We start from the raw sequence: 24,367 nt of genomic DNA on the forward strand, positions 1-24,367 counted from the left end.
AACGAAGAGGATAGATAAACCCAGAAAAGATGGTCGATAAAGACGAAACAAATAAAACGGATGAAAAGGAAAAAATGAGGGGAAAACAAGAACGAATAAATAAAAATAAAACAGATAGGCAAAATGTACGAAAAGAAAAATGATAAAGATGATGGATTAAAAAAAGACACATGAAAATAAGACAGAAGATAGATGAAGATGGTAGAAAAGAAATCTAAAAATTAAATAAAACTGCTAAATAGATAAAATTGATGATTTTTGTAAAAAAAGATGATAAAAAAAAGATAAATGAACTGGATGAAAAGAAAGATGAAGAAAAGAAAGATAAAAAGGAAAGGAAAACAAAATAGATGAGAAGAAATCTAAAAATAAAATAAAATGGGTAAATAGATAAAATATGAAAAGAAAAAAAATGATGAAAATAAACTCGATGAAAAGAGAGATGGTAAAGAAAAGATGAAAAATAAAAATAAAAAACGGAAATAAAACAGATCAAATCGAAGAAAAGGAATACGGTAGAAAAGATTTTAGCTAAAAATGAAATAGATAAAAAGAAAAGAAAGAAATACATAAAAAGAAAACCCATGAAAGAGGTAAGATAAAAAATAAAATATATGTGCAGTTTAGTGGAATCTAACTAGATATCAATTTCTATACCGATTTTTTAAAAAAAATAAATTAAATAGATAGGTAAAAGAGAAGAAATGAGAGATGATTGATAAAAAAGAAAATATTGGATAAACTTGCAGGAAAAGCTTTTGCGCGAACCCACCAAAGATGAAAAACCAATCTGGAAAAATAAACAGTGTTTTTATTGCATTAATTGCTACCATTGAAAAGAACCAGGGGGAAAGAATCGGCTTCCTCGTTGCGTTGTTAAAATTAGCAAAATAGTAAAATTCCCAAACCCCAAAATGTGCAGAGAAGCGTCTGTCCGCTGGAATTCAGTCCGAGATTGCCTTCTACAGGTAGTCCTCGATTTAACGACCACAACGGAGCCCCAAATGGACGTCGCTGAAGCGAGACGTTGTTGAGGTGAGTTTCGCCCCGTTGTGCGGCCTTTCTGGCCACCGTCGTTAAGTGAATCGCCGCCGCTGTCCCGTTAGGGACCCCGGGTGGCTCGGCAGAAAGGCCACCAAAGGGGATCGCGTGACCCCCCCCGGGGGATACTGTAACCGTCGTAAATACGAGTCAGTTGACGAGCGTCTCTGAATTTTGATGGCACGACGATTGTTAAGTGTGAAGCCGTAAGTCGCTATTTCCAGTCCTGTCGTAACTTTGAACAGTCACTAAACGAACTGTTGTAAATTGGGGATTATCTGTACTTAATGCTGGAGGAAGAGAAGACAAGTGGGCACCAGAGCAGGGAACTCCCCCAGACCCAAAAGAAAAGAATAAAAAAAAAAAGAACACAGCCAGGAGGTGCCACTGAGGGATTTTTCGGCAGAAAACAAGATAGGGAAAAAAATTATATATATATATATATGGCAATTACCCTGTTTCCCCGATTTTTTTTTTTTCTGGTGCCGTCGCAACTCGGGACGGTCACTAAACGAACCGTTCGTAAGTCAAGGACCACGTGCATATTTGCAAAGCAGGGATTTCTCCTCTAGCTGAGTTTTTAGCTGATGATTTCGGAGAGGAGCGGGGTCAAGGAAGAAAGGTTTTGGCTGTCGTCGATATGAAGGATCTGACGTGTGTTTTCCACTTTTAGCGTCCGAAGCTCGGTCAACAGCAGGAGAAGTTTCGCATAGAGAAACCTTTTTTTTTTTTAGAAGGAAAAAAGAAGATTAAAAGACCCATCGATCCAATTTGTTCCGTCTTTCTTCCTCCTTCCTCCCTAATTCCAGGGAGTCCTCGACTTACGACGGCAATCGAGGCCAACGTTTCCAAGCCAGGCGGTGGTTAAAAGTAAATTTCGCCCCTTTGTTTCTCCGCAGCGGTTTTAAGGCAATCGCCGCTGTCCTGAAGCGAATCCCGTCGTTAAGCGAATCCGGGTTCCCTCTCTCTCTCTCCCCCCGCTTGACTTCGCTTGTGGGAAACTGGCTGGCAAAGTCAAGTCAATGGGGGGGAAGCTGGATTCACTTAACGACCGTGTGATTCGACAGATTAATGACAGCGATTTGCTTAATAGCTGAGGTAAAACAAGGCTGCGGAATCCAGCGTGACTCGCTTATCGCCTGCCGGAAATTCTGGTGTTGATTGTGGTCGTAAGTCGAGGACTATTTGTCATTCGGGAATCCCTTTAAAAATATTTCACTTCAAGCCATTTTGACTTTGAGCCAGCCTGCTTTAAGATGGGTGGACTTCAACTCCCAGAATTCCCCAGCCAGCCTGCTTTAAGATGGCTGGACTTCAACTCCCAGAATTCCCCAGCCAGCGTGCTTTAAGATGGGTGGACTTCAACTCCCAGAATTCCCCAGCCAGCGTGCTTTAAGATGGGTGGACTTCAACTCCCAGAATTCCCCAGCCAGCCAGTTTTAAGATGGCTGGACTTCAACTCCCAGAATTCCCCAGCCAGCCTGCTTTAAGATGGCTGGACTTCAACTCCCAGAATTCCCCAGCCAGCGTGCTTTAAGATGGGTGGACTTCAACTCCCAGAATCCTCCCGCAATCATGCTTTAAGATGGGTGGACTTCAACTCCCAGAATTCCCCAGCCAGCGTGATTTAATAGGGATGGACTTCCAAGATTCTTACCTGCCTTCAGGCCCTGGGTGCCGGTGATCGATATATTTCTTCAAGGTGAGGGCAATCTTCTCTTGCGTCCGATCGATCTCCTCCCGTTGGGTCACGTCCATGTGGTCTACGAAGGGAGAGGTTTGTGGGTGCGGAGGAAGAAGAGGAGGGGGGCTGGGAGGAGGAGAGGGGGATCCCCCCCCCCCCGATGAAGCGAAATGGGGCAAAGGAAAAGGAAAGGGCAGCTGAAGCTGTCCTGGGCTCGTTAGGATTCAGGCTCAGAAGGTGAAAGGTTTGGAAGGGGCCTTAGAGGTCCTCTAGTCCACCCTCCCTGGCCAAGACAGGGATCCAGTGTATAGAACTCAACAGACTGGAAGGATCTTTAGAGGTCATCCAGTCCAACCCCCTAGCCAATGTAGAGAATCCTAGAACAGAAAAATTGGAAACGACCTCAAGAGGTCATCCAGTCCAACCCCCCACCCCCACCCCGGACAAGGGCGGGAATTTCAATGGATAGGACCCTAGTGTAGGATCCTGGAAAGGGACCCTAGGGGTCATCTAGTCTGACCCCCTTCAACCCAGAGCAGGAATCTCCATCTCCCCTGAATGTTGGGGAGGTGCGATAGATAGAGCCCACCCACCCCCCTTCTCACGAACGGGGGGGGGGGTGTCACTCACCTGGATAGAACAACACCAGAGCTTGGAGCAAAACGTACTCGGCTTCGTGGAGCCTCAGTTTCTTCAAACTGATGTGAAATTTCAGCAGCGGCTCTAAATAAATCTGTTGGAATCCAGCTTGGGGAGAAATTTTTTTTTTTAAAAAAAAAAGAAAAGGGAAAAAGGGGAGAATCAGAGATCTGGAATTTAATCTGGTTTTACTTTCCTTCCTCGGATCAATAAATACCCCTGTTTGATCACAGGAGGGTGCTGTCACACAACCCAAGGTGGCTCCAATTTGTCGCACTTGTGAAACACACACATACACATATAAACACAGACACTGCCTTCCCAGGGGGAAATCTCCATAATCTTTTTTCCATGCCTGGCTCCATGGCTGTTTAATCTCTTCCCCGAGATTAATTACAGCTTGTTCTATCTATCTGGACTCGGGGAGGAAAAAAAATAAAAAAGAAAACCAAAACCCAACAACAACCCAACAAGCCAGATGTTCAGCATCGTTTATCCTCCGATGTCTTAATTAATCCAATGCTTTTAATATTAATCCCCGCAAAGGGATCCCGAGGACGAGGGGGGGGGAGAGAATAGCAAGCCGCTTTGTGAAACAGACACGGTTGAGACGCCAGGTTTTTTTGGGGGAGGAACCTCCTGTCGCCGAACTACAAGTCCCAGCCGCCTCGTTGGTCCCGAAGGCTCTTGGGAGTTGAAGTCTTCCAGGCTTAAAGTTGCCAAGGTTGGAGACCCCTGTTCTAAACTACTCTTTTCTCAGTCAGTTTTTCTACCAATGGGAACCTAGAATGAAATAGATTACATATGGGTGCGGCGGTTCTCGCCTTACGACCACAAGCCAAAGTGAGATTTCTGTTGCTAAGCAGGACGGTGTTTCAGCAAGCTGACTTGAGCGCAATCCCACACGGTCATTAAGCGCGAATCTTTTTTGTCGGACGGCGGCTGGGAAGGCCGCAAGTGGCGATCACATGACTCCGGGGACATTACAACCGTCGTAAATACAGGACGGCTGCCCAGTGATTCCATTTCCGTTGTAAAAGTGTGAAAAACCATCCAAAGTCGCTTTTTTTCCAATGCCGGAAATCGTCGTACGTTGAGGATTACCCATCAAGGCCACAACCCTATCGGATAGCCTTGAGTTTTGCCCAATTAGATACCCTGTCTGACCTGTCCTGAACTAACCCGAAGCAGATTTCTCAATTTTAATTCATCGAAAATTCATTTCCCCGTCGCCATTAGCAGCATTCGCTCAGTAATGGTGGGTAGAGGGGCTTCCCCTAACGTAGCCACCAATCCTAGTTTGTTTATTTATGCAGCTCGCAAAGCTGGGTTTTGTAACCTCTCGGTTTGAGTCACGAAACCGGCCAAGCTTCTTTTCAATCAGACGGGGTGAGTGAGGCCTTTTTTAATACCGCAGCGTATAAATTAATCATTCCCCTGTTTTCTTCTGCAATCTCTACCTTGCTTAATCTACTGTGCCAAAGATCAGGGAGTTTTGAACTTTGTTCTGCATTACCGACCCGTAAATTTAGGGATTAAACTTGATGGGTGCCTACGGGAGAACCGAGGGGGTGGGGGTGTTGTCGGCAGCCGAAATAATCACGATATTTATAATCTAGGATGGTTGATGGGCGCGTTTGGCTGGCTCGACCTCCCGGTCGGAGGACTGGGAAATCTGATCGATATGGTTTTATGCAAGCTAGGTTCCTCGGCTGTTTAAAAACGTCAGCGAAAAATTTCTCGTATGTAATGGAATATATATTTGCTCTGGGCTGTTCGGTTCATCTTTCATGTCCGTCTTCTTCTCGGTTTCATTTCCTTTCTCGGAATATATATATATATATATATATATATATATATATATATATATATATATATATATATATATATATATATATATATATGTTTTCTGAGGTTTTCACGGAGTTTGTATATAGGTCTTTGGTTGTTGGGTTTTCTCCCGTGTAAAATTGCTCCCAGAAGCACGAAGCTGAAGCCTGAAGATGACGAATGAGACTTCGTCGAAACGTCGCCAAGACACTTCCAATTTTACACGGGAGAAAACCCGAACAACCAAAGACCTATATATATATATATATATATATTTGTTTTCTGAGCTCCCAGAAGCACGAAGCTGAAGCCTGAAGATGACGAATGAGACTCTGTCGAAACGTCGCCAAGACACTTCCAATTTTACGCGGGAAAAAACCCGAATAACCAAAGACCTACATATATATATATATATATGTTTTCTGAGGTTTTTGCTCTCATAAGCACGAAGCTGAAGCCTGAAGATGACGAATGAGACTTCGTCGAAACGTCGCCAAGACACTTCCAATTTTACGCGGGAGAAAACCCGAATAACCAAAGACTTACACACACACACACACACATATGTAAATAGTTCCGCGAACCATACGTGACTGTGTAGTAGGGGGTGTTTCTGAACCTTGGCAATTTTAAGAGGGGTGGGCTTCAACTCCCCGAATTCCCCAGCCAGCTTAGTTTAAACTCCCAGAATTCCCCAGCCTGCATGATTTAAAAGGAGTGGACTTCGACTCCCAGAATTCCCCAGCTGGCATGCTTTAGAGAAGGATGGACTTCAACTCCCAGAATTCCCTATCCAGCTCGGTTTAAGATGGGTGGACTTCAACTCCCAGAATTCCCCATCCAGAATACTTTAAGATGGGTGGACTACAGCTCCCAGAATTCCCTAGCCAGTTTGCTTTAAGATAGCGAACCAATTCCCAGAATTCCCCAGCTAAATATGCTTTAAGATGGGTGGACTTCAACTCCCAGAATCCCCCATCCAGCTCGGTTTAAGATGGGTGGACTACAACTCCTAGAATTCCCTAGCCAGCTTGCTTTAAGATAGCAAACCAATGCCCAGAATTCCCCAGCTAAATATGGTTTAAGACAGGTGGACCTCAACTCCCAGAATTCCCTAACATTCCGCTGGCTGGGGAATTCTGGGCATTGAAGTCCACACCTCTAAAAATTGCCAAGTCGGAGGAACACTGACGTAAGGTGAACGTAGAAGCAGTTCTGGACAGCTCCCCACTACAAGTGAGAGTGTCAGTTGTGATACCCAACAATTGTGAATTCCGAAAGAGGCACACAATGAATTCTCTTCCCCAAAGACACACACACACACCAACCTACCCAGGGCGCCATCTTGGATGGTGTAGCAGTGCGAGCCACATTTCCAAGCGTTCGTTTCCTCGTTGAACACCGTGTTGAACTGGATCTGACAGATCTCCAGCGTGGCTCCTTTTAGAAGGGAGATCTGGTCATCCATGGGCAGATTTCTAAGTGAGGGAGAAGGACCAAGATTTAAGAGACAAGAAGTCGTGCGGATGCTCTTAAGAAGATCCGACTTGATCCCCTGGGGTGGGGAGTAACTCGATTTATTTTCCCCCTTTTGGCGAGTGGCTTCCTTGGATGGCTTAGCCTGCTGGGGGAATCCTGGTTAGTTTAGGATCCAGTGGATCCTTCAGAAAGGGTCGATTGGACAGGTAGCCCTTGACGTACATCCGCAACGTGGACCAGAATCTTTGTGGCTAAGCACAGCTGTTGTTAGGGGACTCCGGTCCAATTTTACAATTGGCCACGGTTTGGTAAGCGAATCCTTGCAGTCATTAAGTGAATCACAGAGTCATGAAGCAAATCTGGTTTCCCCCATTGGCTTTCCTTGTCGGAAGGTCACAAAGGCGACAACTGTCATAAACACAAGCCCGTTGCCGTTGCACCTGATCACGTGGCCGTCAGGATGCTGTAACGGTCGTAAGTGCGAGGATGGGTTGGAAGCCACCGTCCTTGCGACTTTCGAACGGTCCCTAAACGGACGCTTGTAAGTGAAGGACTAGCTGGGACTGTTCCTGCTAGCCTCCACCATAGAGGGGTTCAGGAGAGACCTCAGTTCAATCAATTCGCCGCGAGCTTAAGACACATCTATTTATTTGCACAGGGCTAGCCTAGGGTTTTAGTTTTTAATTTAGTTTTTAATGGGGTTTTATATTATTTTATTCTAGTGATATTTTTAATTCGGCCTGATTAATAAGTTTTTTAATTGTTGTTTTTACCTGTATTATTTGCATGTTTTTATCTGGCTGTGAACCGCCCTGAGTCCTTCGGGAGATAGGGCGGTATATAAAAATTCGAATAAATAAATAAATAAAATCAGAATAGACTGGAAGGGACCTCAGAGGTCTTCTAGTCCAACCCGCTGCTCAAGCAGGACATCCTGTACACCCTTTCAGACAAAGGTTTGTCCAATCTTAGAACAATGAATTCTCCTGGAAGACTGAAGACCGAGAGATGGTCCATCCTCACCACTCACCTAAAAGTCGGGATGGCTTTGGCGAACTGGATGACCTGCTGGATCATGAAGGTGCTGAGATCGGCAAACAAGGGAAGGAGGGAGAAGACGTCGGGCAGGGCCTCCTCCGAAGGGTCCTCGTGGGAGGGCAGGAGATACAGAGAAGGGAAGGAAGGGTCCTGAGAAGCTCCGGTGTCCGGATTGTGGAGGCAGAGACGGACCGGCGGCTGCGGAGAGAAGCTAGGTCAGATGCCTTCACCGAGGATTGTTGCTGTGAGTGAGACCAGCAGGGCTGGGCCGCTGGGGGTTCGGGAGAACCTCTAGCTAAGATTCTGTGCAGTTCAGAGAACCCTCAAATCCCGCTCCTGGCTGGCTCCGCCCTCCCCTCCCCTCCTCTCAAAGGAGTCCCCACGCGGCCCATTTTGGATGCAGGTAAGTGCTGGGTGCGCGCGGAGGCTCGGGGAGGCTGAAAAATGGGCCTACTGGAAGTCCAGAGGGCCTCCAGAGCCTGGGGAGGCCGTTTTCGCCCTACCAGAGGCTCAAGGAATGCCTCCAGAGCCCAGGGAGGGCAAAAAGCCCCGCCCCCCAGTGCAGGAGGTGGACTAGGCCACGCCTACTCAGCAACCGGGCAGAGAACCCCCTGCTAAAATTTTTAAAGCCCACCCCTGGGTGAGAACTTCTCCCGGAGTTGGGACAACCCCATCCTTCCTTACAGGATGTAAGTCCTCGATTCTCGATAGGATATTTTATTTTGATTTTTGTTTTTTCTTTGATGGCTTCATTTTGATATTCTAGTTTGGTATTTTTTTTTTAAAAAAAAATTATATGATGTCTTCTTTTGCAGCATCCAATCTGAGGTTTAAATCTTATCTGATGTTGATTTTTTATTTTTTTTTTAAACTTGATTTCACGTGGGCCTTTTTGTCTTAGGTTTTATTTTATTTGGGGATTTTTATTTTATTTTATCATGGCATCGTATTTTTGTTATGATACTTTATTTTATTTTGAGGAGCGGTGCGGTGGCCTAGAAGTGGAGCCTCTCGCCACACAATCGGGAAGCTGTGAGTTCGATCCTAGGTAGAGGCAGATATTTCTCTCTCTGGCCACAATGAGAATATTATCTGCCGAACAAAACTCCGCATTGGTGACAGGAAAGGCATCTGGCCAGGAAAAAGAAACCTTTTAACCATTTGTTAAAAGAAGATGACTTTATTTTATTTTGTATTATGGAAGGACAACAGATCACCGCTTCCCTCCTTGCTGTTCTCTTTAGACTCACCACCATGACATCCACAGGTAGTCCTTGACTTACGACGGTTCATTTAGTGACCGTTGGAAGTTACGATGGCACTGAGAGAAGTGTCTCAGGACCAAGTTTCACGCTTACAACCGTTGCAACCACCCCATGGTCCCCGAATCCAAAGTCAGACACCATTTGGCAATTGGTATGTAGTTACAGACCGTTGCAGTGTCCCGGGGTGTGTGTGTCATGTGATCCCCTTTTGTGACCCTGGGACCAGCCAAGTCAATGGGGAAGCCGGATTCCCTTACCAACCGTGCGGCTAACTTAACGGTGGTGATTCGCTTAACGACGGCATCCAGAAACGTGGTAAAACAGGGCCAAAGTCACTTAGCAATAGAAATTTGGGGTTCCGTTGTGGTCTTAAGTCGAGGACTGTTAGTATCGGCAGGCCCGACTTTGGTTTCATCTCCCAGATCTGGGGCTCTCTTAAAACCCAACCGAAGGCAGGCTGACCTGGGTTAAGAGAGTTGTGCGAAGAGACCCCTGGAAAGCCGAGTTGGAAGGTGGGGGGGGGGAAATGGGAGATTGGCTCTTCTTAATGGCTCACTTGGTAGTGGATGAACTGGGAGAAAGTGGAATCGAAGTGTTTCTTGTGGGCTTCGGTTAGGATCTCAATCAGCTGTTCCTGCTCCGGAGACAAGCCACCATCGTCCGGGAGTTCGGCTGGAAGAATCGGGGGAGATTTCTGCATCTTCTGTTTACGCAGCGCTCGGCGGGCGTAGAGGGCGTCTTCCGACATGATCACTGGCAGAAGGCGGGGGGGAAAAAAGACGATCAGGGTTCAAATGCTGGTTGGTGGGTCGTCCTCGACTTATGGCCATTTCTTTAGTGACGGTTCGGATTTACTGAAAAGAGGGATGATCGGTCCTTGTCCTTCCTTCCTTCCTTCTCTATTTCTCCCTTTGCTTCCCTCCTTTTCTTCCTTCCTTCCTTCCTTCCTCCCTCCATTACATCCATCTTCCTTCCCTCCTTCCTTCCCTCCTTCCTTCCTTCTCTATTTCTCCCTTTGGTTCCCTCCTTTTTTTCCCCCTTCCTTCCTTCCTTCCTTCCTTCCTTCCTTCTCTATTTCTCCCTTTGGTTCCCTCCTTTTTTTCTTTCCTTCCTTCCTTCCTTCCTTCCTTCCTTCCTTCCTTCCTTCCTTTCTTCCTTCCTTCCTTCTTCCTTCCTTCCTCCCTCCATTACAACCATCTTCCATCCTTCCTTCCTTCCTTCCTTCCTTCTCTATTTCTCCCTTTGGTTCCCTCCTTCTTTTTTTCCTTGCTTCCTTCCTTCCTTCCTTCTCTATTTCTCCCTTTGGTTCCCTCCTTTTTTTTCCTTCCTTCCTTCCTTCCTCCTTCCTTCTTCCTTCTCTATTTCTCCCTTGGTTCCCTCCTTTTTCCTTCCTTCCTTCCTTCCTTCCTTCCTTCCTTCCTTCCTTCCTTCTTCCTTCTCTATTTCTCCTTTGGTTCCTCCTTCCTTCCTTCCTTCCTTCCTTCCTTCCTTCCTTCCTTCCTTCCTTCCTTCCTTCTTCCTTCTCTATTTCTCCCTTTGGTTCCCTCCTTTTTTTCTTTCCTTCCTTCCTTCCTTCCTTCCTCCCTCTCTCCCTCCCTCCCTCCCTCCCTTCTCATCATCCCCAATTTTAGTCGTAAGTGGAGGACTGCCTGGACTGTGAACCCCCAGCAAGGCAGCCAGAGCCCGGACCTATTTCTGCCTCCCTGGTTAGTTCGATGCCAGCCGCTGCTGTCGCCGCCGCCAGCAGCCTTTTCAATCGGAAGCAGATGTTAAGTTGGCTTCTTTCTTTTTCTCTTTTTTTTTAGCATGCTAGTTTCCAACTTTGCTCTTTTTCCTGCTGGCAAAAAGTTGGCCAGAACTCTCCAGCTGGCCTGGCTCAAATTACTTTGCCCTGCCAACCTCTGTCGGGGTTGGGGGGGGGTTTGCTTCGAGCATCTCTCTTCCCCTCCCCATTCCAAATGGCTATTCAGAGGCCACCCTGGAGCCCCCCCAGCCCTGGCATGTGACGCCAGCTGCTGCGCCTGCCAGCTGCTTCCCTGCCTCGCAACCTGCCTAGGACCGGGCATTGCGGGTCAGAAGGCAAAGCTGCAATGCATCAGTCCTCACTCGCCTGCAGTGGCTGCAGCTGCCATCATGCGCTCCTGGTTTCTATCCTTCCCCCCACCCCCCACCCCCTTCTGTGCCCTGCGGGGGTGGGAGGGGGGAGAGAGAAATTCAGCCCCTCCCTGCCTGGATCCTGATTTCAGCTGGAAGCTCCAGAGAGCCTTGAAGGCTTTCGGAGCCAAAACTCTTTTCTTTGTTTGAGGGAAGGAGGAAGGAAGGAGGGAGGGAAGGGAATTGGAAAGCAAGTGAAAACAGAGATGAGAAATTAAAAAGAGAGAGAGAGAAAGGAAGAAGGGAGGGAGGGAGGAAGGAAAAGATAGTGGTAAAGAAAGAAAGAAAGAAAGAAAGAAAGAAAAAAAGAAAGAAAGAAAGAAAGAAAGAAAGAAAGAAAGGGAAACAGGAAGGAAGGGAAAGAAAGAAAGACAGGAAAAAAGAAAAGGAAGGAAGAAGGAAGGCAGGAAGAAAGGAAAAAAGAAAGAAGGAAGGAAGGTAGAGATAGATAGATAGATAGATAATAGTGATTATAGATAGATAAATACAGTAGATAGATAAAAATAATAGTGATAATGAAAGATAGATGATAGATAGTAGTGATGAAAGATAGATAGATAGATAGATAGATGAAAGATAGATGATGATAGATAGAGATAGATAGATAGATAGATAGATAGATAGATAGATAGATAGATAGATGATAGATAGATGATGATAGATAGATAGATAGATAGATAGATAGATAGATAGATAGATAGTAGTGATGAGATAGATAGATAGATAGATAGATAGATAGATAGATAGATAGATAGATAGATAGATAGATAGATAGATAGATAGATAGATCCTGGACCCGTCACACTTACTGTCCTTCCTCATGCCCACCGCGAGGCATTTCTTGTACCGACAAGCCTGGCATTGTCTCCGCTGGCTTTGGTGATGGGGCAGCTCTGCGTGAAGGGGCAAGTGAACTGGATGCCCTTCAGCACTGTCCTCCTGCAAGGCAAGGGGAGAAGAAGATAGATAGATAGTAGTGATGAAAGATAGATAGATAGATAGATAGATAGATAGATAGATAGATAGATAGATAGATAGATAGATAGATAGATCCTGGACCCGTCACACTTACTGTCCTTCCTCATGCCCACCGCGAGGCATTTCTTGTACCGACAAGCCTGGCATTGTCTCCGCTTGGCTTTGGTGATGGGGCAGCTCTGCGTGAAGGGGCAAGTGAACTGGATGCCCTTCAGCACTGTCCTCCTGCAAGGCAAGGGGGGGAAGAAGCTGGAGTGGGAGTCATGAGGACTAGAAACTTGTGCTTTTGCCTGCATCCGGCCAGAACCACGAGGACTAGAATCTGAGCTTGCTTTTAGATGCCAAAGATGAGATTGCCGAATGGACGGAGTTTGCAAAAATGGTTAGAGGAAAAAAAATGAGAAAGGCTTTCTTTTAAAAGACCAAAAGCCTTAAGTGAGCTTTTGTTGAAAGAAGACTGGATTGATGATTTATGGATTTGGGGATTAAAAAAGATCAAAAGAGGAATAGGGAAGAATAATATGTAATTATTTGATAGAAGGTAGAGTGGAAGTCATGTTTCGTTTCCTTCCTTCCTTCTTTCCTTCCTTCCTTCCTTCCTTCCTTCCTTCTTTCTTTCCTTCATTTGTTCATTCCTTTCTTCCTTCTCTCCCTCCCTCTCTCCCTCCCTCCAACCTTCCTTCTTTCCTTCCTTCCTTCCTTCCTTCCTTCCTTCTTTCTTTCTTTCCTTCATTTCTTCATTCCTTTCTTCCTTCCTTCCTTCCTTCTTCCTCTTTCCCACCTTCTTTTCTTTGTTCCTTCCTTCCTTCCCTCCCTCCCTCCCTCCCACCTATCCCTCCCCTCCTTCCTTCCTTCCTTCCTTCCTTCCTTCCTTCCTTCCTTCCTTCCTTCCTTCCTTCCTTCCCTGCTTCCCTTCCCTTCCCTTTCTCCATTCTTCTTTTATTCTTTTTCATCCTACCTGTTTTTTTCCTGGACGGCGAAAAATGCTAAACTAAAGTTAGACTTTAGTTGGAAAAATCCTAACTAAAAAAACAAATACTCTTTTCAAAAGGCAGCAAAGCCCCCGAGGGGCGAGGAGGAAGGCACCTTTTCCCTTCTCAGGTCCCTAACCTCTGCTGAGAGAACGCCTGGCCTGAAATAAGCAGGCCCCGCAAGGCTCTAGTCCTCATGGTGGCTGAGAGTGTGTGTGTGTGTGTGTGTGTGAGAGAGGGAGAGAGAGGGAGGAAGAAAAGGCCTCCATCCATGCCTACCGGAAAAACCCTTTGCAGCCTTCACAGGTCATGACGTGGAAGTGGTAGCCGCTGGCTCGGTCTCCGCACACGGCACACGTCTTCTCTTCCCCAACTTCCAGGTCGGGTTCACCCCACGGGTTCCTGCCTTCGCCATCCGAGGAATTCTCCATGGTGCCAGGCGCCGGTTTCCTAGGGGATATTTAACAGACTGGCATCTTCTGCCTTCTTTCTCGATCCTTTAAAGGGGTTTGCTGGCTTGGCCGACAAAGGGGACGGCCGGGGTTCCCGTAGTTTTCTCCCACAACAACCCGGCGAGGTAGGCTGGCCGAGAGATGGAAAACCAAAACCAAACGACAACGAACTCACAGCTTCTCTGGCTAAAGCCAGATGTTGAACCCAGTTTTTCCCCAATCTTGAGCTAGGATCTTTTATCATTGGACCATCCTGCCTTTCGAAGGTTGTTATAATACATTACATTACATTACATTAGTACTATATTATTATATTTATTATATTATACTATACTACATGTTATTATACTGTAATATAATATTCTTTCTATTCTCTCTCCTCTCCTACTTCCCTTCCCTTCCCTTCCCCTCCCCTATTGTCTATCATTCTATTCTATTCTATTCTATTCTATTATATTCTATTCTATTCTATTCTATTCTGTTCTATTCTATTCTACTCTACTCTACTCTACTCTGCTCTATTCTATTCTATTCTTTCTCTTCCCCTTCCCTTCCCTTCCCTTCCCCTCCCCTATTGTTGATCATTCTATTCTACTCTATTCTACTCTACTCTACTCTACTCTACTCTACTCTACTCTACTCTACTGTCGTTTCTCTCTCTCTCTCCTCTCCTCTCCTCTCCTCTCCCACTTCCCTTCCCTTCCCATTGTCTATCATTCTATTCTATTCTTCTCTTCTCTTCTCTTCTCTTCTCTCCTCTCCTCTCCTCTCCTCTCCTCTCCCCCTTCCCTTCCCTTCCCTTCCCTTCCCATTGTCTATCATTCTACTCTACTTTCTCCTCTTCTCTTCTCTTCTCTTCTCTTCTCTTCTCTTCTCTTCTCTTCTCTTCTCTTCTCTTCTCTTCTCCCCTCCCCGTATTCCTATTCTACTCTATTCTCATTCCATTCCATATTTCATATTAATTTGATTTACATGGTCACCCATCTCATCTAAGCGACCCTGGGTGGCTCATCACGTAAGGACTGAGCCAGTCCAAAGATTGGGGAAAAACCCAGTTCCACCATTAGCAAAACTTTTACCAAGATCGGACGCAGAACTCTAGGTTAGTCCTTGCTTAGCCAAAACCTACTTCCTGCCTCTCTTTCCATCATAGGTCCATGTTAGGTCCCTCACACGCCACCTTCCAGTTCCAAGGGAGGACCCCCTTGCCAGCAGTAAAATACTTAGATAAAAAGGAAGCGAGAAGAAAAAGTAGCGAACAATCAACTCCCTAACCTTGTTTGAGCCAAGCCGAGTGTGCAAAGTTGTTGTGCTTAAGGCTGTTAGCACCTGGGCAAATGTCAAGCTCAACTCCTCCTTTTGATTGCTCATTCGTGGGTGTGTAAAAGGACAAGAGTTATGCAACCTGGCAGGGAAGAAAAACACCCAGCAAAGGTTGGGAGGGAGAGAAAAAAGAAAGAAAGAAAGAAAGGAAGGAAGGAAGGAAGGAAGGAAGGAAGGAAAGAAAGAAAGAAAGAGAAAGAAGGAAGAAAGGAAGGAAGGGGGAGGGAGGGAAGGAGAAAGAGAGAGAGAGGAGAGAGAAAGTGTGAGGAAAAAACGAAAAAAGAAGAAAGAAAAGAGGGAGGGAAGGAGAAAGAAAGAAAGAGAAGAGACAGAGCAGAGAGAGAAAGTGTGAGAGAAAAAGAGAGAGAGAAAAAAAAGAAAGAAAAAGAAAGAAAGGAGGAAGGGAGGGAGGGAAGAAGAAAGAGAGAAAGAAAAAGAGAGACACAGAGAAAGAGAGACAGAAAGAAACAGAGACAGAGAGAAGAGAGAGAGAGAAGAGGGAGAGAGAAAGAAGGAGGAGGAAATGATAGAAGGTAGAGTGGAAGTCATGTTTCGCTTCCTTCCTTCCCATTGTCTATCATTCTATTCTACTCTATTCTCATTCCATTCCATATTTCATATTAATTTGATTTACATGGTCACCCATCTCATCTAAGCGACCCTGGGTGGCTCATCACGTAAGGACTGATCCAGTCCAAAGATTGGGAAAAAACCCAGTTCCACCACCAGCATAAATTTTACCAAGATCGGACGCAGAACTCTAGGTTAGTCCTTGCTTAGCCAAAACCTACTTCCTGCCTTAGGTCCATGTTAGGTCCCACAAACGCCACCTTCTAGTTCCAAGGGAGGACCTGCTTGCCGGCAGTAAAATGCTTAGATAAAAAGGAAGCGAGAAGAAAAAGTAGCGAACAATCAACTCCCCCAACCTTGTTTGAGCCAAGCCGAGTGTGCAAAGTTGTTGTGCTTAAGGCTGTTAGCACCTGGGCAAATGTCAAGCTCAACTCCTCCTTTTGATTGCTCATTCGTGGGTGTGTAAAAGGACAAGAGTTATGCAACCTGGCAGGGAAGAAAAACACCCAGCAAAGGTTGGGAGGGAGAGAAAAAAGAAAGAAAGGAGGAAGGAGAAAGAGAGACACAGAGAAAGAGACAGAGCAGAGAGAGAAAGTGTGAGGAAAAAAATGAGAAAGGCTTTCTTTTAAAAGACCAAAAGCCTTAAGTGAGCTTTTGTTGAAAGAAGACTGAATCGATGACTTATGGATTTGGGGATTAAAAAGATCAAAAGAGGAATAGGGAAGAATAATATGTAATTATTTGATAGAAGGTAGAGTGGAAGTCATGTTTCGCTTCCTTCCCTTCCCATTGTCTATCATTCTATTCTACTCTACTCTACTCTACTTTCTCTTCTCTCTCTCCTCCCTCCCTCTCTCTCTCTCTCCCTCCCGTATTCCTATTCTACTCTACTCTCTCTCTCCCTCCCTCCAACCTTCCGTCATGAGCTTAAAACACACTTATTCATCTGCAGGACTGGATTAGATTTTAAATTTATACTGGTTTTTAATGGGTTTTATTATTTATATTGCTTTTTAATAATTCGGCCATGTAGAATAAGTTTTTTAACTGTTATTTTAGTTTGTATTTATATGTACTTTTTTACTTGCCTGTGAACCGCCCTGAGTCCCTAGGGAGATAGGGCGGTATATAAATGTGATAAAATAAATAAATAAATAAATAATAAAAATGCTGTTTTTAAAAGAAAACAAATCTGGCTGAGTGTGCAACCAACCACAACAACTGTTGACGGTTGCCTTATCCTATTTTCCATCGGCGGATTGCAAAACGTCGCGTTGTTCTGACCCGCACCGATACTACGCCAATGGATTGCGACACTGAATATTGTTGGAAGCGAAGCCCGGCGAAGGAAAGTCAGCTAAAGAACTGGCAGCTGTTGATTTCACGTGGTTGCGTAAGACAAAAACCCATTATCCTAATGGATGTGTTACACAAGCAGTCCTCGACTTACGACACCCGTGGGAGCCCAGGGTTTCCGTGGCTAAGCGAGACGTTGGTCGAAATGAAGGTGGTCCCATTTTTAACCACCTTTCTGGCCGCCGTCGTTAAGCGGATGATCGCCGTCGTTGTGAAGTTAGGAACACGGTTGTTAAGTGAATCTGGCTCCCCCGTTGATTAGGCTCGTCGGAAGGTCCCAAAAGGGGATCGTGGATCTCCAGGATTGCTGCGACCGTCGTAAATATGACTCAGTTGCCAAGTGATCTGGTTGAAATCAGGTGAGCATGGGGCTGCTGCGACGTAAGAGCGAAAAACGGTCGTGAGTCACTTTTTTTCAGTGCTATTGTAAGTCGAGGACTACCTATACATCACAAACGACAAAACACCAGCAAATACTGGTAGTTCTCGACTTACAACAGTTCATTTTATGACCGTTCAAAGTTACAGCGGTGCTAAACAAGTGACTTACGACCACATTTCACACTTACGGCCTTTCCAATGATCCCCATTGACAGGGGATCAAAATTTCAGGGGGTTCCTATTTATGGCCGTTGCTGTGTCCTCCAGATCGCGTGATTCCCCTTTTACGACCTTCTGAAAAGCCAATTCAACAGGAAAGGCAGATTCACTTTAACAACCGTATGACTTAACGACGTCGGTGATTCGCTGAACAACGCTGGCACGAAAGATCGCAGAAAATTTGGGGAGGTCGTAAGTTGAGGGCGAACTGTGCGCCGAAGTTTGTCTTTGACCAGAAAGATAATGGTGATTTATTTGTTTGTTTTTTCAAAAGGTTTATTGGTTGCTACAAGGATTACATGATTGGAAAGCAGTGTTGTGTCTCGCCCAATCTCACCACAGCCGGGGCCTTCTTATCTGCTTCCGAACACGGAGGAATGTCCTAGTATGCCTCCCGGCCCCAGCCCTGGTTCCATGCCCAGGCAAACGGAGCAACTAGACCCCTCCCCCTCCTCCAGCATGTGAGCCTGAGGGAGGTCAATTGCCAACAGCTGCAGACTGGAGTGACCCTTGCGTCAGAAGACTCGATAGGCGGAGGCAACAGAAGGAAGGGAGGGGCAGGCCTGGATAAGTGCTGAGTCATGGAGCCACACCCCATGGCCTATATAAAGGATCTGCTTTCTGGCATTCTCTGAGACAGGCAAAGTCTAAACATATCTTGCTGAAGTCACTTTCTGGTCTCCTGCCTGCCTTGAGGACTTTGCTAGGACTTTGGCAGAGCTGCAGAGGCACGCCTGATTCGGATTTCCCTGACCCGGCCGTCAGCGGAGGAGTGGGACACGACAAGCAGAAAGACTATCAATAAACTCCAGTTCGAATCTAACGTGGGAACCAGTGGACGAACTGGTAGCGGCAGCGGAGGGAGGCTTCGTCCACCCGCCGGGACATCTCTGTGCATACACAGAAGGGTTGCACGCATGCGCGCGCGCCCACAAGCAAACCAGTAGTGAACGAAATTGAAACCCACTACTGGTGGGAACCCATCGCCAATCCTTTACCCCCCACCCACAAAAGATGAAATGATAGAAGGTGTTGACGCTACAGGAACCTTGGGGGTGGGGTAGGGAGTGATCATGCAATATTTGGGATTCAACATTGTGCAAGCACAAGCAATCGAATGAAGTCGAACTAGAGTCTTGGACTTTAAAAGAGCTCATTTCGATACACTTAAGCGAGAGAGTTTGGGAAGGATTCCATGGATGAGAATCCTCAAGGGGAAAACAACTCAAGAAGTTTGGGAATTCTTTTTTTTTTTGAAAAATCAGATTATAAAAACCCAGTCTAGCACAATACCAAGGAAGAAGAAGAAGGAAAAAAAACAACTCTGAGAACGAAACCAGTGTGGCTCCATAAAGAACTCCCTGACAAATTGAAAGACAAAACGGACAAGGGTAAATATCAGAATATCAGCAAATAGCCCCGAGCCTGCAAAGATGAAGTGAGGAAAGCTAAGGCTCATAATGAAACTGATTGATTACCATTTGTCTAAAGTGGGATAGGGTTTCCTGCCTAAGCAGGGGGTTGGACTAGAAGACCTCCAAGGTCCCTTTCCAAATCTGTTATTCTATATGCCATCAGTTAAATCCAGAAATTCTGATCGACGTTTTTGCTTCAGAGGTGAAATCTAGCATGGATCTGATTTGTTTTTTTTTTCCAGCCACCCGTAGAATTGTTGTGGGACAAGGCGATCCTTTCTCTCAACTCGTCTTGGCTTCCCTTACCTGCTTGATCCGCACCACTTAAGACATACCTTGGTGGGAAGTTCTTGGTCTTTCCCAACACCTGCAAATCCTCCTGGTTATTTTCCCCACAGACTCGGAAATCTCCGAAGTTGGAGGGGGGTGGAAAGAGAAAAAGATCCAGACTAATTTCCTTTTGATAAGGGAGGATACGGGTGTACTTTGAACCCATGAGCAAGCAGGAGAGAAGGTGCCAGCTGGCCCATGGGTGAAGGTTGGCGGGGAGGGAAGGGAAGGGAAAGGAAAAGGGACCCAGCTGGAGAGGCGAGAAGGAGGGCTGGTGGGGTCGCCCGAACGCAACGGCGCGGATGCCAAGCTTCCTTCGGACTAAGATTGCAAGGCGGTCCTCGACTGACGGCCGTTTGTTTAGAGTTGCGACGGGCACTGGGGAAAGGAACAGGGATTCCTCGACTTGACAACAGTCTGTTTGTAAGTCGGTTGTAAGTCGCGGAGTAACGGGAGTTCATATTTTCACCGAATCAACAAAATAGTGTGAAGATTAAAAAATTCTCTGTCTGTCTGTCTGTCTATCTACCAACCAGTGTGTGTCTGTCTGTCTGTCTGTCTATCATCTATCTATCTCTATCTATCATTATCTCTCTCTCTCTCTCTCTCTCTCTCTCTCTCTATCTATCTATCTATCTATCTATCTATCTATCTATCTATCTATCTCTATGTATCTATCTACCTATCTATCATGTCATTATCTCTCTCTCTCTTTCTATATATATATTCTCTCTATATATATTTATGTTTATCTCTTCTCTCTATTTCTTTCTTTCTTTCTGTCTATCTATCTATCTATCTATCTATCTATCTATCTATCTATCTATCTATCTCTCTCTCTCTCTCTCTCTATCTCTATGTATCTATCTACCTATCTATCATCTATCATTATCTCTCTCTCTCTCTATATATATTTATATCTATCTATCTCCCCCTCTCTATATTCTATATATATTTATATCTATCTATCTATCTCTATCTATCTATCTCTTCTCTATTTCTGTCTGTCTGTCTGTCTGTCTATCTATCTATCTATCTATCTATCTATCTATCTATCTATCTCTCTATCTATCTCCCCCTCTCTATATATATTTATATCTATCTATCTCTCTCTCTATATATATTTATATCTATCTCTTCTCTCTATTTCTGTCTGTCTGTCTATCTCTCTCTCTCTTCTCTTTCTCTCTCTCTCATACACACACAAACACAATAACACAGAGACAAATGGACACCCAGGGTTTTCATTCGCGCCGACTTACCTCTCACCTGGATGCCTGAAGCAACATTTTCGTAGCCCGAAGCCAGTTGCTGGTGCCCCACTTCAGTTCTGGGGCCAAACTCCCTTTAAGGCCAAAGAGAAGCAGCAAAATTTGGGGACTCCGTTCAGCAACTCCCGGGGATCCCCCCCTACACGGCTTTCAAGGGTCACCGGCAGGTACTTATCCTGGGCCTCACTGGGTCCAGAGTCCCCTTAATGATTCTTGCAATCCTCCCGGAATGAAGTTAAACCCGTTTGGCTCCCGACGGGCGAATGAGAAAACTCACAGCCTACAGTTGGATCAACTCCGAGCTGTTGACGAATCTGGAGAAGAAACCAGTGTGGCTCCATAAAGAACTCCTGACAAATTGAAAGACAAAACGGACAAGGGTAAATATCAGAATATCAGCAACAGCCCGAGCCTGCAAAGATGAAGTGAGGAAAGCTAAGGCTCATAATGAAACTGATTGATTATCATTTGTCTAAAGTGGGATAGGGTTTCCTGCCTAAGCAGGGGGTTGGACTAGAAGACCTCCAAGGTCCCTTTCCAAATCTGTTATTCTATATGCCATCAATTAAATCCAGAAATTCTGATCGACGTTTTTGCTTCAGAGGTGAAATCTAGCATGGATCTGATTTGTTTTTTTTTTCCAGCCACCCGTAGAATTGTTGTGGTACAAGGCGATCCTTTCTCTCAACTCGTCTTGGCTTCCCTTACCTGCTTGAGCTGTGCCACTTAAGACATACCTTGGTGGGAAGTTCTTGGTCTTTCCCAACACCTGCAACCCTCCTGGTTATTTTCCCCACAGACTTGGAAATCTCCGAAGTTGGAGTGGGGTGGAAAGAGAAAAAGATCCAGACTAATTTCCTTTCGATAAGGGAGGATACGGGTGTACTTTGAACCCATGAGCAAGCGGGAGAGAAGGTGCCAGCTGGCCCACGGGTGAAGGTTGGCGGGGAGGGAAGGGAAGGGAAAGGAAAAGGGACCCAGCTGGAGAGGCGAGAAGGAGGGCTGGTGGGGTCGCCCGAACGCAACGGCGCGGATGCCAAGCTTCCTTCGGACCAAGATCGCAAGGCGGTCCTCGACTGACGGACGTTTGTTTAGAGTTGCGACGGACACTGGGGAAAGGAACAGGGATTCCTCGACTTGACAACAGTCTGTTTGTAAGTCGGTTGTAAGTCGCGGAGTAACGGGAGTTCATATTTTCACCGAATCAACAAAATAGTGTGAAGATTAAAAAATTCTCTGTCTCTGTCTGTCTGTCTGTCTATCTACCAACCAGTGTGTGTCTGTCTGTCTGTCTGTCTATCATCTATCTATCTCTATCTATCATTATCTCTCTCTCTCTCTCTCTCTCTCTCTCTCTCTATCTCTATGTATCTATCTACCTATCTATCATGTCATTATCTCTCTCTTTTCTCTCTATATCTATATCTTCTCTCCCCCACCCCTCTCTCTTTCTATATATATATTCTCTATATATATATTTATGTTTATCTCTTCTCTCTATTTCTTTCTTTCTTTCTGTCTATCTATCTATCTATCTATCTATCTATCTATCTATCTATCTATCTATCTATCTATCTCCCCCCCCTCTCTATATATATCTTCTCTATATATATATTTATATCTATCTATCTCTTCTCTCTATTTCTGTCTGTCTGTCTATCTCTCTCTCTCTTCTCTTTCTCTCTCTCTCATACACACACAAACACAATAACACAGAGACAAATGGACACCCAGGGTTTTCATTCGCGCCGACTTACCTCTCACCTGGATGCCTGAAGCAACATTTTCGTAGCCCGAAGCCAGTTGCTGGTGCCCCACTTCAGTTCTGGGGCCAAACTCCCTTTAAGGCCAAAGAGAAGCAGCAAAATTTGGGGACTCCGTTCAGCAACTCCCGGGGATCCCCCCCTACACGGCTTTCAAGGGTCACCGGCAGGTACTTATCCTGGGCCTCACTGGGTCCAGAGTCCCCTTAATGGTTCTTGCAATCCTCCCGGAATGAAGTTAAACCCGTTTGACTCCCGACGGGCGAATGAGAAAACTCACAGCCTACAGTTGGATCAACTCCGAGTTGTTGACGAATCTGGACGAGAAAATAACTTGCTGGGTTAAGGACTGAGTCGAGAGGGGTTTAAATAAATGTAAACAGGTAGTCCTCGGGTTACGACCACAAATTTATGTCGCTCGGTGAAACGTTTGTTAAGGGAGTGTTGTTGTCCTATTTTACGACTTCTCTGGCTCCATTTGTTAAGTGAATCGCTGGCTCCCCCACCCCTCTCTCTTTCTATATATATATTCTCTATATATATTTTTATGTTTATCTCTTCTCTCTATTTCTTTCTTTCTTTCTGTCTATCTATCTATCTATCTATCTATCTATCTATCTCTCTCTCTCTCTCTCTCTATCTCTATGTATCTATCTACCTATCTATCATCTGTCATTATCTCTCTCTTTTCTCTCTATATCTATATCTTCTCTCCCCCCCCTCTCTATATTCTATATATATATATTTATATTTATCTCTTCTCTCTATTTCTTTCTTTCTGTCTATCTATCTATCTATCTATCTATCTATCTATCTATCTATCTATCTATATATATATCTATCTATCTCCCCCTCTCTATATATATATCTTCTCTCTATATATATTTATATCTATCTATCTCTCTCTCTATTTCTGTCTGTCTGTCTATCTCTCTCTCTTTCTCTCTCTCTCATACACACACAAACACAATAACACAGAGACAAATGGACACCCAGGGTTTTCATTCGCGCCGACTTACCTCTCACCTGGATGCCTGAAGCAACATTTTCGTAGCCCGAAGCCAGTTGCTGGTGCCCCACTTCAGTTCTGGGGGCCAAACTCCCTTTAAGGCCAAAGAGAAGCAGCAAAATTTGGGGACTCTGTTCAGCAACTCCCGGGGATCCCCACACACACGGCTTTCCAGGGTCACCGGCAGGTACTTATCCTGGGCCTCACTGGGTCCAGAGTCCCCTTAATGATTCTTGCAATCCTCCCGGAATGAAGTTAAACCCGTTTGGCTCCCGACGGGCGAATGAGAAAACTCACAGCCTACAGTTGGATCAACTCCGAGCTGTTGACGAATCTGGAGAAGAAAATAACTTGCTGGGTTAAGGACTGAGTCGAGAGGGGTTTAAATAAATGTAAACAGGTAGTCCTCGGGTTACGACCACAAATTTATGTCGCTCGGTGAAACGTTTGTTAAGGGAGTGTTGTTGTCCTATTTTACGACTTCTCTGGCTCCATTTGTTAAGTGAATCGCTGGCTCCCCCCCACCCGGACTTGGCTTGCCAGAAGGTCGCCAAAAGAGGATCACCTGACCCCGGAATCCTGCGACCGTCATAAATGCGAGTCAGTTGCCAAAGCGTCTTGAATTTTGATCCACGCGACCCCGGGGAACCCTGCCAAGGTCATAAGTGTGAAAAAAACGGTCGTAAGTTCCTTTCTTCGGTGCTGTTGTAACTTTGAATGGTCACTGTATGAGTTTTTGTTAAGTCGAGGACTACCTGTATACAGGAATGAATGCGGATCTCTATGGTCCTGTACAACGTCCCTGTGAGGTAGGCTGGGAGGAGGGAGGAATGAGCCTCCTCATTGTTTCCAAGCTGTGGGTAGTCCTCGACTTACGGCCATAGTTGAGCCCAAAACGTCAGTCGCTAAGCGAGACAGTTGTTGAGCGAGTTTTGCCCCGTTTTAGGGACCTTTCTTGCCACTGTTGTTAAGTGAATCACTGCAGTCATTAAGTGAGTAATGCGGTTGTTAAGTGGCTTTTCCCCACTGACTTTGCATGACCCCAGGACGCTGCGACCGTCATAAATATGAATCACTTGCCAAGCGTGTGAATTGTGGTCACGGAGTCCGCCAGGACGCTGCAATGGTTGCTAAGTGTGAAAAATGGTCATAAGTAGCTCTTGTCGGTGTCGTCGTAACTTAGAACCGTCACTAAGTGA

At 45.5% G+C, this 24,367-nt stretch overlaps 1 protein-coding gene across 7 annotated transcripts; it reads right to left on the reverse strand.

Annotated features, from left to right (window-relative positions):
• Positions 1 to 799: 799 nt before the first annotated feature.
• Positions 800 to 23,430, reverse strand: NR1I3 (nuclear receptor subfamily 1 group I member 3). Of its 7 annotated transcripts, none has more exons than XM_058160545.1 (9): positions 23,179 to 23,430; positions 13,359 to 13,529; positions 12,203 to 12,333; positions 9,533 to 9,729; positions 7,704 to 7,909; positions 6,527 to 6,672; positions 3,356 to 3,472; positions 2,699 to 2,804; positions 800 to 1,760 (listed from the first exon to the last, which is right to left on the reverse strand). In XM_058160545.1, exons 2-9 carry the CDS (start codon positions 13,508 to 13,510, stop codon positions 1,622 to 1,624), a joined length of 1,194 nt encoding a protein of 397 aa, XP_058016528.1. In that variant the 5' UTR covers positions 13,511 to 13,529; positions 23,179 to 23,430; the 3' UTR covers positions 800 to 1,621. The 7 variants fall into 7 exon arrangements, with proteins under 7 accessions (XP_058016528.1, XP_058016529.1, XP_058016525.1 ...); XM_058160546.1 differs by lacking the exon at positions 23,179 to 23,430 and adding an exon at positions 21,134 to 21,246; XM_058160542.1 differs by lacking the exon at positions 23,179 to 23,430 and adding an exon at positions 20,395 to 20,625.
• Between the last annotated feature and the right edge of the window lie 937 nt (positions 23,431 to 24,367).

Source organism: Ahaetulla prasina, chromosome 17 (assembly GCF_028640845.1).
Source record: "Ahaetulla prasina isolate Xishuangbanna chromosome 17, ASM2864084v1, whole genome shotgun sequence".
In the NCBI taxonomy this organism is placed as follows: Eukaryota; Metazoa; Chordata; class Lepidosauria; order Squamata; family Colubridae; genus Ahaetulla; species Ahaetulla prasina.